The sequence below is a fragment of the Silene latifolia genome, chromosome 8 (genome assembly GCF_048544455.1).
Source record: "Silene latifolia isolate original U9 population chromosome 8, ASM4854445v1, whole genome shotgun sequence".
In the NCBI taxonomy this organism is placed as follows: Eukaryota; Viridiplantae; Streptophyta; class Magnoliopsida; order Caryophyllales; family Caryophyllaceae; genus Silene; species Silene latifolia.
Genome location: NC_133533.1, coordinates 106,684,233 through 106,698,492, shown reverse-complemented (window position 1 = coordinate 106,698,492; position 14,260 = coordinate 106,684,233). Strand labels below are relative to the sequence as shown.

The following is a 14,260-nucleotide window of genomic DNA, read 5'->3' as shown; positions in this document are numbered from 1 at the left end:
GGGGAGTTCTACCTGGAGAACGCAAGGTACGAGTTAAGATTACAGCCGTTGGTTTGAGGGCGGATGATTGGTAATAGAGATTATTATAAATCTTGTTTTCAATTCTAGCTACATTTACTAATAATTCTAGATAATTACTTTATACTATAGACATTTCAAATTGAAAATGAAGCACTAAGCAAGCAATCCACTATGTAGACCCTTGACGCCATCAAAATGCAAATAATGAAGAAAATCATGATTAAATTGTCTAGTAATAAAGTAGTGGGATTGAAACATGCAATCATAATCAAACCCCATTAACCAAAATATCATACGTACGTCACCACAATAATTCATTTTCGCAATCATACACATTTAGACACTAATCCTAAGCTTTGCATACTACGTATAAAATAAGCACACACAGTGTATGAACAGAATGTTACTAGTGAATGTACTTGCTATGATTAGTACAATTGAATAAACACGAAGGACATTTGCGCGTACGAAGCGTTATCCATATCAATTGTGGACAATGTATCACTTGTCAACTTTAGGTATAGCTACTACGAGTAAGCATTCTCTCTATTTCTTAAAACAAAGTGAAGGTTCATTATTTTTCAACGGTTCAAATTAAATCTGTACTCGATTGGATGATTATAGATTTATATGAAAATAAAAAGGTAAATAAATGGAATTGGAATATATAATATAGTATATTTTATGAGAGAAAATAAAGAGAAATGAAATACTCCCTCTCAGTCACTATATTGTTCTCATTTGATATGGGCACAATACTTATGGAAAAGTATTAAAATAGGAGTAAAAGAGTTGTGTGGGGTTGGTGATAGAAGAGATGGATGAATTATTAGTAGTTAAATAAAGAATTGTGGAGCCAAAACATAAAGGAAAGTAATAAAATGAGTAATTTAATAATTACACCCTTTTATAAACCACTTTTCTAAAATTACTCCCTTTTGAAAACTTTTTAATAATTTACTCCCATAAAATGTTCTCAGGTCAAAAATTGCACCCAAATTGACAATCCGGCGACAAATTCCGTCAATATTTGAATTTTCTGATTTTAAGCCTATCTTTAGGACAAAAATGCCCTTCTACCCTCTTATATGCTCTTGTACTCTTCTCTCTCCTTTGTACTCTTTACCTCACTGGCTCACTTCATTCATCCACCCCATTTTTTTCCCCAATTAATGTTGCTCAAGAAGGTTTGCAGCTACCGAGAAGGTGATCCTCAAGGGATCCTTTATCCATGAACTCATACACCAAAAGTCTCTGAAGCCCTTCAGCACAGTAACTCTCGATTTCCCTGCAGGCCTTCCTGTCTAGCTGCTGCTTTACTGCAACAACCTGTAGAAAAATGTCTATTATGTCTATAGCTTTGTTTGATTCCTAACAAAAAAATGTGGAAGAAAAAAAAAGGAGCGTGATGAATGCCCTGTAAACTTTCCCAAAACCACTTTCAACGTAAGTTATCATATGATTTGGGTTTTAAACACAGAAATTTGAGTTTTAAATACACAAATTTGGGTTTCAAACCCAGAAATTATACTTAAAAACCCATATATTAGGGTAAGAAACCCAGAAATTTGAATTAAAACCACATCATTGAGGGCAATGAACAAATAAATTTGTCAAATTAAACCCAGAAACTAGGGTTCACAACACACAAAATATGACTATGAACAAATAAATTGATTCGCAAAAAAAAACTCAGAAATTGATTGCAATTAAACCCAGAATTAGAGTTTACAGCAAACAAATTAATACTATAAACATGATTTTGGGGAGGAAACTTACAACTATGAATCTGAAATCGTCACAAATTAGGGAAGGATTCACCCAGGCGCAAATTTGGGGGAGAATTTTTGAGTAAAAATCTGACTTTTAATCTCGATGAAATGAGAGAGGAGAGTTGTAAGAAGTCAAAGTGAAGGTGAATATTGGGTTGACAACAAAACAGGGGTATAATGGTCCTAAAATAAGACTTTTCACCGGATTATCCATTTGGGTGTGATTTTTGACCTGAGAACATTTTATGGGAGTAAATTATTAAAAAGTTTTCAAAAGGGAGTAATTTTAGAAAAGTGGTTTATAAAAGGGTGTAATTATTAAATTACTCTAATAAAATAGGAGTAAAAGAGTTGTGTGGGGTTTGGTGATAAGAGAGATGAATGAATAAAATAAGAGTAAAAGTTACCAAAAAAGGAAATGGAAACATTAGTTGAATAATCCGTTTCGGGAAAGTGGAAACATTATAGTGACTGAGAAGGAGTAGAAAGGATGAGCTACTACTTGCCACTTTAATTGGTGGGCTTCAACAAAACTAGCTAATTTTCTTTGTTTCCCATTGCATTTTTTGGCCAAACTTGAAACTTGCCAACATGGGTCATTTAAGTGAGATGAAAAACTTCTTTAGTTTAAACGCAATGCTAAAATGGTTTTTGTTTCGGATGCGGTCGTAACTAAAACAGATAGAAGATGTAGATGTTCTATTACAAGAATTGATATAGGCCGCAATAATAAAAATGTAACGTATATCATATAGACTCTATTACACACAAATAAGAGAAATATAACAATTTCATTTATAAAATTCTTGGATATAGTTGCCCATGTTTGGGTAACACAAATGGAGAGTTTATCACTGTATTATTTTACGTAGTTCAAATCGAACTACAATATGACATGTTAACCAAAAATATTAAAAGGGACCTTACCATTACTGCAAATCCTTGTTTCAGAAGGTTAGTTTTTGTTTGAAGCTTCATATGGGGCATGTGATTATTTTATGGTTAAATATTCAGTATTACAGCTTATGATAACTTGTTTTTTAAAAGTGTTTTAACATTTGACTGTAAAATGGTTACATAAATCTCGTCTTATTGCTTAAGATCAAAATGATCCATCTGAACCAAGATCAATTGTACCATTACCGTTACTATTATTTACCATTACTATTCACCACACGATAAATAAACATGAAGTCATTTTCAGCAACACCCTGGGCCTTTGATTTGTGCTGTCATCTCTCGTTCCACCACTTCAACTTGGCCTCTATCTTAGTGGATGTATTCATGTATCTCACTTATTCTCGGCTACTCGGGTCGTTCGTTTTGTCTTCATTTGTTTGTTGCTCTTATAGAGATGGGTCTCCCTTATCAGATCGGGTCATCCAGGGTTCACAAAACAGTACGTATAAACAACTCGTTACTCGTCCCGAACCTGTTAGTCTGTTATCCGTGGGCCAAACATCAGGTTGGACACGACTTGCGTCCGGCCCAAGCACATGCATCAGAAAATAATTCCATAACGTACAATAATAAAGTTTTGTAAATTGTGTCTCTCGGAAAATATATGCCAAACGAAGTACAATGATAGGCAAAGATGACAATGTCTCGTACAATCGTGTTATCAAACTGTACCGCGGCACAAAGAAGACTGTTTGGGGAAAAAGAAAATTAATGTGAGAATTACATAGAAAAAAAAAAATTAAAAAAAAAATTAATGTGAGAATTACATACAAAATCTGTATATTGTGCTTGATATACGACTATACGTTCAAAAAGGCCAGACTATCGGCTTTTAACAAGTAATCCTCGAGTCAAATCAAAACTACAATCTTAATCTTTTGTTTGCAATACATATACAAAACATATTACATCATATTAGAACATAGAAGTATCGATACATACAACTCCATCTTCGACGCGCTGAATGTAACTATAGGAATGAAATACATACATATCAACCTATAAATCTTCCCACTCATACACTGCTTATGCAACATTATTATTCACATTCATCATCATACACGATAGCTGGTTCGCTTGCATTTTTTCCGTTTCCAATTTTACTCTTCTACTTTAACAAATCTTAAGACTTTCTCGCTAAAATCATCATCACCCAATATATAGCTACAGAGGGCTGTTATACATCAAAATTAAGTATCAACGCTAAACGGGGATTAGCCGGGACATTACTCTCCTCTAATCATTAAGGACTGATTTGGGTTCCGCTTGATCTCAACGAATGTTGAGTATTCTTTATCGAGTGGCTGTTTCCATGGTTCTCCATCCATCTGCATGTACGATTGCTTCCACTCACCACCTCTTACTTCAAATCTGATAGCTGCGGCCTAATGTGCCAAAAATAGACGGTTTATCATATTAGTGTTAAAACTTACAAAGACCAGCATGAAATATGATTCTGCAAACAAGGTTGGTGAAAGATAAGGCAACATTGTAACCGGTAAGCTAACCAACAAAACTCGAAGAAGAGTTGCACCTAAAAGTTCAAAACGACTCACCAATCTTTCTTTAACAAGCCATTTTGTTACACGAAGTGTAACAATCTGATTCACTTGTGATATGCTTCGTATAAACGTAGAATTAATGAGAAAACTGACAGTAGTAAAATTACCTGCGCAATATGCTTGGCAGAGATTAGTTCTACCATCACAAAGGAGGCATGCCATCCATGCTTTAGACCGAAAATTTCAATAAGACCATCATCGGCGTTGGCTTCAACAAAGCCTCTCTGTACAAACAACGCCAAAATTTACAGACATCAGTTAACTTTCAGTTCACCTGGGATGATCAAGAGCAGAAGAGTCGACATAAAATGGATTTTCAGTTACTCCGTATATACCAGCTCATATCAGAGGACACATTTGACTTTGCTGTTCAATTAAGTTTCAAACTTAGACCATTGATATCCACAAATAAATGTAGGCATGTAGCAATACAATATTGAATGTGTCATGTTTGATGAAGGCACGGTTACCTTTTCCAAGTACTCTGGGCTTAAATTACCCCATGGATGCCTTCCACTTCCGTAATTATGAAGATTCAACGCAACTATCGATCTGACACTGTAGAATAGAAAGCACAGCTAGTATTAGTAAAAAGTGGAACTCAACAACTAGTCAAGAAACAGCCTTGAAATTTTACATGCAAGAACATGAAAGAATAAATCCTTCAAGTTCACGCATGGAGGAGGAGATCGTAGTGGAGAATTACTTTGAAGGGACTTGTACTTGCTCCCATTCGGCACAGTTGACCTTTTTAATATATATACGTAAGATGTTTTTGAGTCCCCTGCAAGAATGAAAGACAAATCGGCGTCTTAGATATATATTTGACAAAAGACATGAAAATAAAAGACTGAGAGGGAGAGGAGACAAATATTTTGGTCAACCTTGTAAGATACCCAGATAATCTTAAAACAATTACGGAGTACATCAAATTCCCCCCGCCCCCTCGTGAAAAACACTTGACAATAACATTATCCTCGTACCGTGTTTCAAAGTCTTGCTTATGGCGGGGTCACAACTACCCAGTCTTACCTTGTGTTAAAAAACACAAGACGGCTGTTTCCAAATCACCCATAATGAAATTTGTCTCATAAGGAGGGATTAAATAAAGTTATGCAAACAGCTCGTCAACTCTCTCCATCTAACCCGAGTTGCAGCCTTTCTAATTGCTATCTATCTACAAAATAGTGGCAGTGTTCTTAATATGTCGATGTTGTACTTCAGAAACTAGAATGAACAAATATAGAGTTAGAACCACAAATCAAAGAAATCTTACCTTAAGCCTGGATCGCTAACACAAGGTGTAAAGAACCAGCCCTGAGTGCAGCTATACCCAGAATAGATCATCTGCCAAATAAAGGCTTAATTATCAATAAAAGACAAAAAAGTATGTTATGGTAAGGCCTAAACTACCATTCTCACAAGTAATTCGTAATAGAAGCAGTAAATACACCAACTGCAGACCTAGAACTTATGACTGTATATGAAAATGGGATGTTGTGACTTGTGCGCATGAAGAACGAAAGGATACTAATGACATGGCAAAAAAAAAAAAAAAAAGAACTAGACCATGTATTTATAGTGAAGAAACCTCAAGAGTTTTCACATGAGTTCATCAAGAAAAGCCCCTGAAGGAGCAGAGAGCACGACAATGTAGAGAGGACAATAATTCAACCACGGAAACAAATGGGTTAGACAGAATTGTTATACTATGACATTAGAATTTTCAAAAAGCAACATGAGAAGTTCATGAATTTTTTTGTTTTTGTTTTTGTTTCTGAGAAGTTTAGGTTTACACTATATTAATCAGACCTTGTTGGCAACTGGACCTTGTGCTAGGTAGGGCTTCTCATTACGCAGAGTGTGGAAGCCATATGCAACTTGTGCATCCATACCTACAGATAGTCGAATACATATATCAGAGTTAAAATTCAATATCACCAAAGACTTGAACTACCAAGAAAGGAGGTATCAAACATGTTCTCTATCAAAAATTCATGAAAGGGCAAAAACAAACTCGAAAAACATTGAGCTTGATACAAAGTGGGGTTCAAAAACAAAGGACTGAGAGTTAAGGATGGAAATGAGCATCAAAATACAGATACAAAGAGCGACAATGTGTTCCAAAGAACTTCTCTAGCTCTGTGATGCCATACATAACTGACATTGAAAGTAATTGTAACTCTACTAACTACATTCTCGACTAATATGAAGAATAATTAAGCATGCATTCAGATAATTTCCGCCAAAAATTTCCCAAAGAAACTCACACGACCCAGTAAAAAAAAAATTATGCAGATGAAAAACCTGGGAATTTCAATGATTTAGAAATTTAGACAGTGATGAAAGTGATAATACTGTAAAACGTTCTCACGTTATTGATAGTAGAAGTAGTTTTGAGTAAAAATATATTGAGACAACCTTGATATGAATTTTCCAGTTCAGATGCGTTGGAAAAAAATAATTCCTTCAAACATTTATGCATTTGACTGTTAACAGATCTCAAGACGGTAATCCATAACGGTTTCATAATGTGATAAATCTTAAGGTATAAGCAAAGAAGGCGAGGTAGATCAGAGGTAAACATACGATGACCAAAAACTAGGAGAAATTTGCAAGATGAACAGCAGTAACAGAGAATTTTGTTGGCCAAAAGAGAGAGTTACCAATACTAAAATAGTTGTAGAACACTCCGTCATAGCAGGTCACTTTCTCAGGAAGCTGACCATCAACTACAACATCCTGCAAATTTCCAGAACTAGCACTTAAGATGACCAAAGCCTATAAAATTCTACAAAGACGGATCAAAGCAGCAGCGCATGTGATGTTATCACTTTTAAGGACATTAAAGGACATAGAGTCGTGGTTTTTAATATCAGCCGTGGCACCATTTCACAACCAAGTTATCTCGGTTTTGGAGGTTAACGGAAAACTGAAGTAGTGAATAGTATACAAAAGGGAGTACAAAGTCACTAATATGAAGAACCTGATCAAGAGTGCACTCTCCTGATTGCTTCAATGAATGAGGCAGCTCCACAACTTCTCCTGCTGGCATTGTTATTGACACACGCCAACTGTCATGTTCCGCAAAAGAGAAGAAAATCAAAATACCAAAATATGTTAGGTTATAATAAGAGTCCTCATAATACAAACTGATTTCAGAAAAGAAAAATACAATGAATCTAACAGTCCACAGTGCTTATAGTTTATCATACTTCAGATTCCAGTTCAGCAAATTTCATTCAGTGTTTATAGTTTATCATGCTTGCTGCCTGTAAACCTTGGTATTTTATTCGCACCGCTACAGATACCGCTATTGAGTTATAACATGCGATCGCAAAAAGGTTACGTGAATGATCAAATTCTCTTAAACTGACAAGCACTTTTATCTACCCTCTCTTGTATGCTAGATTTCAGCCAACATTACCAGCAAGGTTAGCTAAAGAACACGAGGCAAGATGAGGACGGTAGGAAAGCGATTACTGATTGATGGAAAAAGAGGGAAGAAACAAAGGGCGGGATACAGATAGCACGCACGATGCAGTCAACATAATATGTTCCAAGATTTGAGGTTTGAAAGCAATTACCTATCTAAACGACATATAGGGCCCACACTAGCCCTATGAAGTGACCTCTTCACAGCTGCCCTCCAAGCAAATGGAAATGAACCACCCTGTAACAAGTTGACCAATAACAATCAAATCTCAGAAATTAAGGATGCCCTCTATTTTCCAACAAGACGTGAGATAAATTGGAGAGAAGATAGATATATAAATGGGGGGAAGAGATAAGTGAGAGTTTACCCAATCATAACTCCTGGACAAATCGTTCCCAGTGCCAAGAGGAATAATAGCCACTGGAGGAATAGGATATCGACCCTCTTTGTGAAGTTCTCCTAAACACCCAAGAACCCAACCAACTGTACCATCTCCTCCAGCAACCTGATATAAAAGCAAGCATCAATTTCACAATTGAACTTAATACGGCAAATATTCAGTCTCTATCAGTTACTTTGAACAAAAAGTGGAAAAGAAATGACGATTATAGATAGCCCGATACAAGAGAAACCTTTAAAAGGTACACCATTAAGTTTGTTATCTAGCTTTGCAAAGGCAAACTACCTAATGTCCTAAGGAAGTTAAATACGGAATACATCAATTTCAATATCATTGCTATTTCAAAGGTGCACACATGAGGATGTTTGTGCGCTTGTAGGAACTATTATACATTTGTCACATACCTAATGTCATATCATTGCTATTAAATACGGAATACATCAATTTCAATATCATTGCTATCCCAACCAACTGTACCATATCATTGCTATCATTGCTATTCCAAAGGTGCCAAACTACCTAATGTCCTATGGAAGTTAAATACGGAATACATCAATTTAAATATGGAATACATCAATTCATGTATGGCACCACAAACAAATTAAGTAGAGAACCAACATAAAAACTATTTTTCCAAATCTTTCCCACAGTAGAAAGAGCTGCCATCACAAATCCTATTAGTTTACAGTTTTACACACATGCAACATAACTTGAGGACCTATTATACATTTGTCACATACACACATAGCTGACTTAACATGTGCAGTATGAAAACAATTTGAACAGATAGCCCGTTTGTCCTGACCTACTTGGCCCAAGGTATAAATAAGGGGCGGATCCAGGAATTAGAAGTATGTAGGGCTAGGCTAAATTTGGTGGTTGTTAGTCATGCAAAGTCGTATGTTTATGCCCTTGTACCGCCTTGGCCAATGGGGATCGATTCTCCTTTTTTCTTAAGAATTATACAAGATTAAGATTTTCTTATCAAAACACACAAGTAAATATCACAAAATACTCCATACTTGTATAAAAATATTTTTCAATGAAATTTATATTTCTATTCATAATAATAGCAATAAATTAACAATCATCTTCACTTACGATCTCCCCTTTTTAAATACTTTTTTCTAATTCTCAAATGACGAATAGTCTATTTTTTTTTTTTTGGAATTTAACCTAATGATATGAATATTTATCATCAACTTTTTTCACAAAGACCAAGTTATTACGGATATCCTCATTGCCTAACAATTTAATTGTTACATTTGGCAATGCAATGAACAGTTAAAGGAGCGGCTAACAATTTATGATTGTCAATGCTATGAAGTATGAACAATTAATGCGCAACTAATATGTTTAATACAAAAGCTTTAAAAACGAAAATGAGATAAATTTTGCTTTGCAAAAAACAAAAAAGCGTTAAATAGATAGAGCATTAGAGCTTAGAGAGAAACCAAAAAAAACTCATTTTGATCACCACGAGTTTCGAACCTGCGTTGTCATTATTGACAAAAACACTTCCACCAACTGCTCTACTTTGCACTGATGAATATGTACCGAGGCATTGCATTTTTCTCACAAAACTAGTTGGGCTGGTATAAATAGCATAAACACTAACAGTAGCACAAGTCTAAATACAAAAGATTTCTTCAGAAAAAAAGTGCCAAATACTAAAGCGGAGTCAACCAAATCAAGAAATCAACATACCACCACTCTCAACTTTTCACGAGTCTGTTTCGCAACTGGATCGAGCACGGACAACTGCTCTAGGCAACCCAATCCAAAGTGTATAAACTCATTAGGCTTTACATCAGAAAGGTCATATACCTGAAACATCAAAATAGGCAGATCCATCCTTAAATCACCCACACAAAAAAAACAAATATAAAAACCAGCATACGAACATCAATAAAACCCGATCCCATGGATAACAGTTCACACACAACAAAAAATAAACAGGCTAGAAGATAAGGTTTACGCAATAACTTGATGGTTGAAGGCAACCAAAGATTTGACCTAAGCCCATATGAAATACATCTGCAGTAGAACTGAAATAACATCTGGATACCAGAACACTAGAACTGAAAGGGAGTAGTATATGCTTATTAACATCAAATGATGTGACAGAAAACCTCCTCATATGTTAAGAGATTCAAAAGAACAGAAATAAATCAACAGTCAGTAGGCAAGATGTTGCTTGTAAGACAATACTATTACTACTCGTTTGAAGTCACGTAGCCATTGGCCTTGTTAATATCCTGCAGTGGCAAGGTCGTAAAAGTTTCAGACTTCAAACAATTTATGCGCTATGACTGGCTCTTTGTCAGAACTTCTGCGCTATATCTGACCTTACTAAATAAGATAGCTAACCATGAACAAATGTCAGAACCTGTCTGGCCATTCGAAATAGTAACTAAATCACATCCGCAATATACTGTTACGCCTTACGCGCCTCAAATACTATACATAGCATAAAAGTATGCAGATGCTGCATGTTTTCTTCCAATTCTACACCAGGTACAAAATAATGAGCTATCAGTCAGTAAATTTAACCAAATTAGTGAAGTTTCGTTTGTTCATCTGTTACGAACTCAAAATCAGTATGAAAAAAAACTAGGCGCTGCACATGAAGAGAAGTACTACAAGACCATCCAGCGCATCTCAAAAGGCACGTACTAAATCATGACAATCGCACTAATTGTAGTGTACAAATCATTCACATTGGAAGAACAGAAAAAAAATTGAGGATCAACCAACAAAAGCAATAGCAGAAAATCAAAGCAACTTCCTCTAATAATCCACCAAAAGACACAAGACTTGTCAACATGAAATATCAAGAAATAACTAATCCGTACTAGATTTCTATAAATGCTCCAGCTAACCCAAAGATAGTGATATACACAAGCAAGACCACCATTAGCAACTCTCCTGCATCTTACTCAAATTCAAGGTTAGGTGAATAGTAGTTCACCAAACAAACCAAATTCCATCTCCCCATATAACATCCCTTAATCATCCTAATCTGCCCCAGTATATCAAGGCAACTGCATGACCACCACCCAATAGGAGAAGACCAAAAGCTCAATCATAAAACAGCACAAATCCAAACTATTAAACCGTCTCATCATGAAAGAACATATAGCCATCACCTTCAAAACAATAAATAATCCGTACCCACACAAACAATATGGGAAAACACCATAACAACCAAATGAAAACACCACCACACCACCCAGCAAACTATCCAGAACTTCCATAAATCCACCTTCCATTCCGAACATATCACCTAATCGACAAAACAAACACAGACTTGGCGCTGAAACCCCTTCTCCCTTTCCAAAACTTTCAAAGTTTTACCCATTCTTCACCATCCATCAATACCAAAGGAACCAAGCCCGACAAAAAATGAAAAGATCTTTCCTTCAAAGCATAATCATCAGGAAAACACAAAAACACTTCCAAAAATCCCACGAAAAAACAACAAAAAAAAACAATAATAGAAAGTTACTGATATGATCCTTCTTGCAAAGTTGCTAACCCAAAAAAATCCCGCTTTGTGACGAGATCTAAGCCATCAGCACTAAACACACATAAGATATGATATTTCATTCAAACCAAGACGTAATCCTCAAGAAACCCACCTCCCAAAAAACACACAAAATAACAAAAATAAACCCAGAAAATTGGGATGCCTGTTCTTCACCCATCAAATCAAAACCCACACAAATAAATGACCTTTCATCCAAACCAGAGTATAATCTTAATCTTAACAAAATCAAAAACCCACCTCTCAAAAACCACAACAAAACACACAAATCAAACCAAAGGTTCAATTTTCCAAATCGTCAACAAAATCATAATCCTGACTTCTGCAAATGAAAAAAACACTCGAGAGAGATTTCCCAATCATTGAAAGTGCATACTGCATGGAAAGAAAAACAAACTCTACAATCCAGAAAACCCCCCCAAAAAAAAACTCATCATTCATCTTCATCACCCATAAACATATAACCCACATGAAGACATGATCTTTCATCCAAACCAAACCATAATCCTCAACCAAATCAAAAAACCACCTCCGAAAATCCACAACAAAACACACACAAACCAAATCAAAGTTTGCTGGTGTGAGCGTTAACACTTACATCTCTTGAAAAATTTTGTCGGAGAACTTTTGCGAATTAAAAAACCAAGGGTCTGCCGTCTACTCATTAATTCGCCCTCCATACCCCCAATGAGATCACCCCAATGATTGATGATGCATACTTCTCATGATCAAGACCAAAAACCACATACAAACCCAAAAAAATTGGGTACATGTTCATCATCTATAAATAGAAACCCCACAAAAATACATGATCTTTCACCCCAAACCAAACCATAATCCTCAACAACATCAAAAACCCCTCCTCACAAAACCACAATTAAACACACACAACCCCATAAAAACCAAAAAAAAAAAATACTCCCTCCGTCTCATTTATTTATCTTTTGTAATTCTTCGTAAGGAGTATTTTAATCAAAAGGTAAACAAATGATTGGAACGGAGAAAGTATCAATTAGGATACCAAAAAACCCACATAAAAACATGAACTTTCATCCAGACCAAACCATAATCCTCAACAAAATCAAAAACCCACTTCCCAAAATAGTCAAATACCACGATAAAAACACATACAAAAACCCGAGTAATAACAAAGTGAATTGGACCGAACGAAGCGAAAATTATACCTGTTCTTCACCCATTAATTGCTGCAATCTCAACTTAAGTTGAGGACCATGTCTACCACCACTTTTAGAATTAACAAAGACAATCATAGGACACTCAGGTGGATAATCAACTTCATCAGCAGCCAATAAATCAGCAGATTCAACACCTTCTGTAACATCTTTAGAATTAATTGCACGTCTAATTGCAAGTCTAAGGTATTGTGGCATTATAATACGACGTCGTAATACTTCTTTATCAATTCTAAATGCTGACCAACCACATCCTTTTATTGATTGTATCATTGATGATCTTGCTGCTGTTACTGTTCCTTCTTCTACTCCTGCTGCTGCTGATGCTGTTGTTTTTGATGATGGTGGTTTCTCCATTTTTTATTTTTTTGAAAATAATTTGTGGGTTTTTCTGGGTTTTTGAAAATATTTCTGGGTTTTTTTGGGTTTTGGATTGGAGTTGAAATTGGTGGAAAATTTGGGGATTGAGTGTAGAGATATTAGAGATGATGAAGATGGAAGATGATTGATGATGATGTTGTTGTTTGAATGTTGAAACTTGAAAGTGGTTTTTCAGTTGTTTATGGAAGTTAATTTTAAAACTGCTTTTTTTCTACGTAATTGAAAAAGTACTCAGTATTTAAAAAGTTGGGAAATAGCCTGGAAAATGTGGCTTTATTAAATGAATTAAACGCGTATTTATTTATTAAGTTATTTTTATTATATGTTTGTTAAAAATTTAAATTGAGTTTTGGAAAACAAGAGCAAAATTGTATTAAAGTATCTAAGTAAAAAAAATTCCTCTCTTTGTTTTTTTATTTTATACTCCCTCCATACCAGACTAATGGTAACATTGACCGTTTTGCCACTATTCATGATCGTAGGGAATCTTCGATATTATTCTTAATCTATAAGACAAAATATAGTCATGTGAGATCTTGTTTGATTTATCGTTATGAATGTTATAAGAATATCAAATTTTTATAATTTTTAATAATGTGTAACAAAAGATATTTACGTTGCAAAACGTGTCTTGACAAGTGTGAAAAAGTCAATGTTACCATTGGTTTGGTATAGAGGGAGTATAATATGGCCTTCTCACACTTTGACACTATTTTCTCTTTTCAATATCTAAATATATGATCATACGAAAAAAAAAAATCAAAAGATATTTAATATTAAAGTTAAAGGTTTACCCTGAAAACCAAAACATCTTCATATAATAAGAATTGAATAGAGTACCTTTTATTCTCCGAATATATATACATAAAAAGGCTTTTGATAATAACCTACTGGATAAGTCTTGTACTTCCTCCATTCTCATATGATGTATCCATTTTATTAAAATACTCCACTCATATATTCAACAAATGGGTACATCATATAAAAA

At 35.0% G+C, this 14,260-nt stretch overlaps 1 protein-coding gene and 1 long non-coding RNA gene across 2 annotated transcripts; both read right to left on the bottom strand.

Annotated features, from left to right (window-relative positions):
- Nucleotides 1–299: 299 nt before the first annotated feature.
- On the bottom strand, nucleotides 300–1,992 carry LOC141595828 (uncharacterized). The gene is made up of 2 exons (XR_012522304.1): nucleotides 1,801–1,992; nucleotides 300–1,350 (listed from the first exon to the last, which is right to left on the bottom strand). It is a non-coding gene; the product is annotated as an uncharacterized LOC141595828 (long non-coding RNA).
- A 1,655-nt stretch (nucleotides 1,993–3,647) lies between these two features.
- LOC141597213 (diacylglycerol kinase 7-like) lies at nucleotides 3,648–13,873 on the bottom strand. The gene is made up of 12 exons (XM_074417583.1): nucleotides 12,883–13,873; nucleotides 9,859–9,978; nucleotides 8,119–8,256; nucleotides 7,903–7,988; nucleotides 7,302–7,389; nucleotides 6,982–7,057; nucleotides 6,128–6,210; nucleotides 5,592–5,662; nucleotides 5,022–5,099; nucleotides 4,786–4,873; nucleotides 4,423–4,539; nucleotides 3,648–4,138 (listed from the first exon to the last, which is right to left on the bottom strand). Exons 1-12 carry the CDS (start codon nucleotides 13,246–13,248, stop codon nucleotides 3,980–3,982), a joined length of 1,470 nt encoding a protein of 489 aa, XP_074273684.1. The 5' UTR covers nucleotides 13,249–13,873; the 3' UTR covers nucleotides 3,648–3,979.
- Between the last annotated feature and the right edge of the window lie 387 nt (nucleotides 13,874–14,260).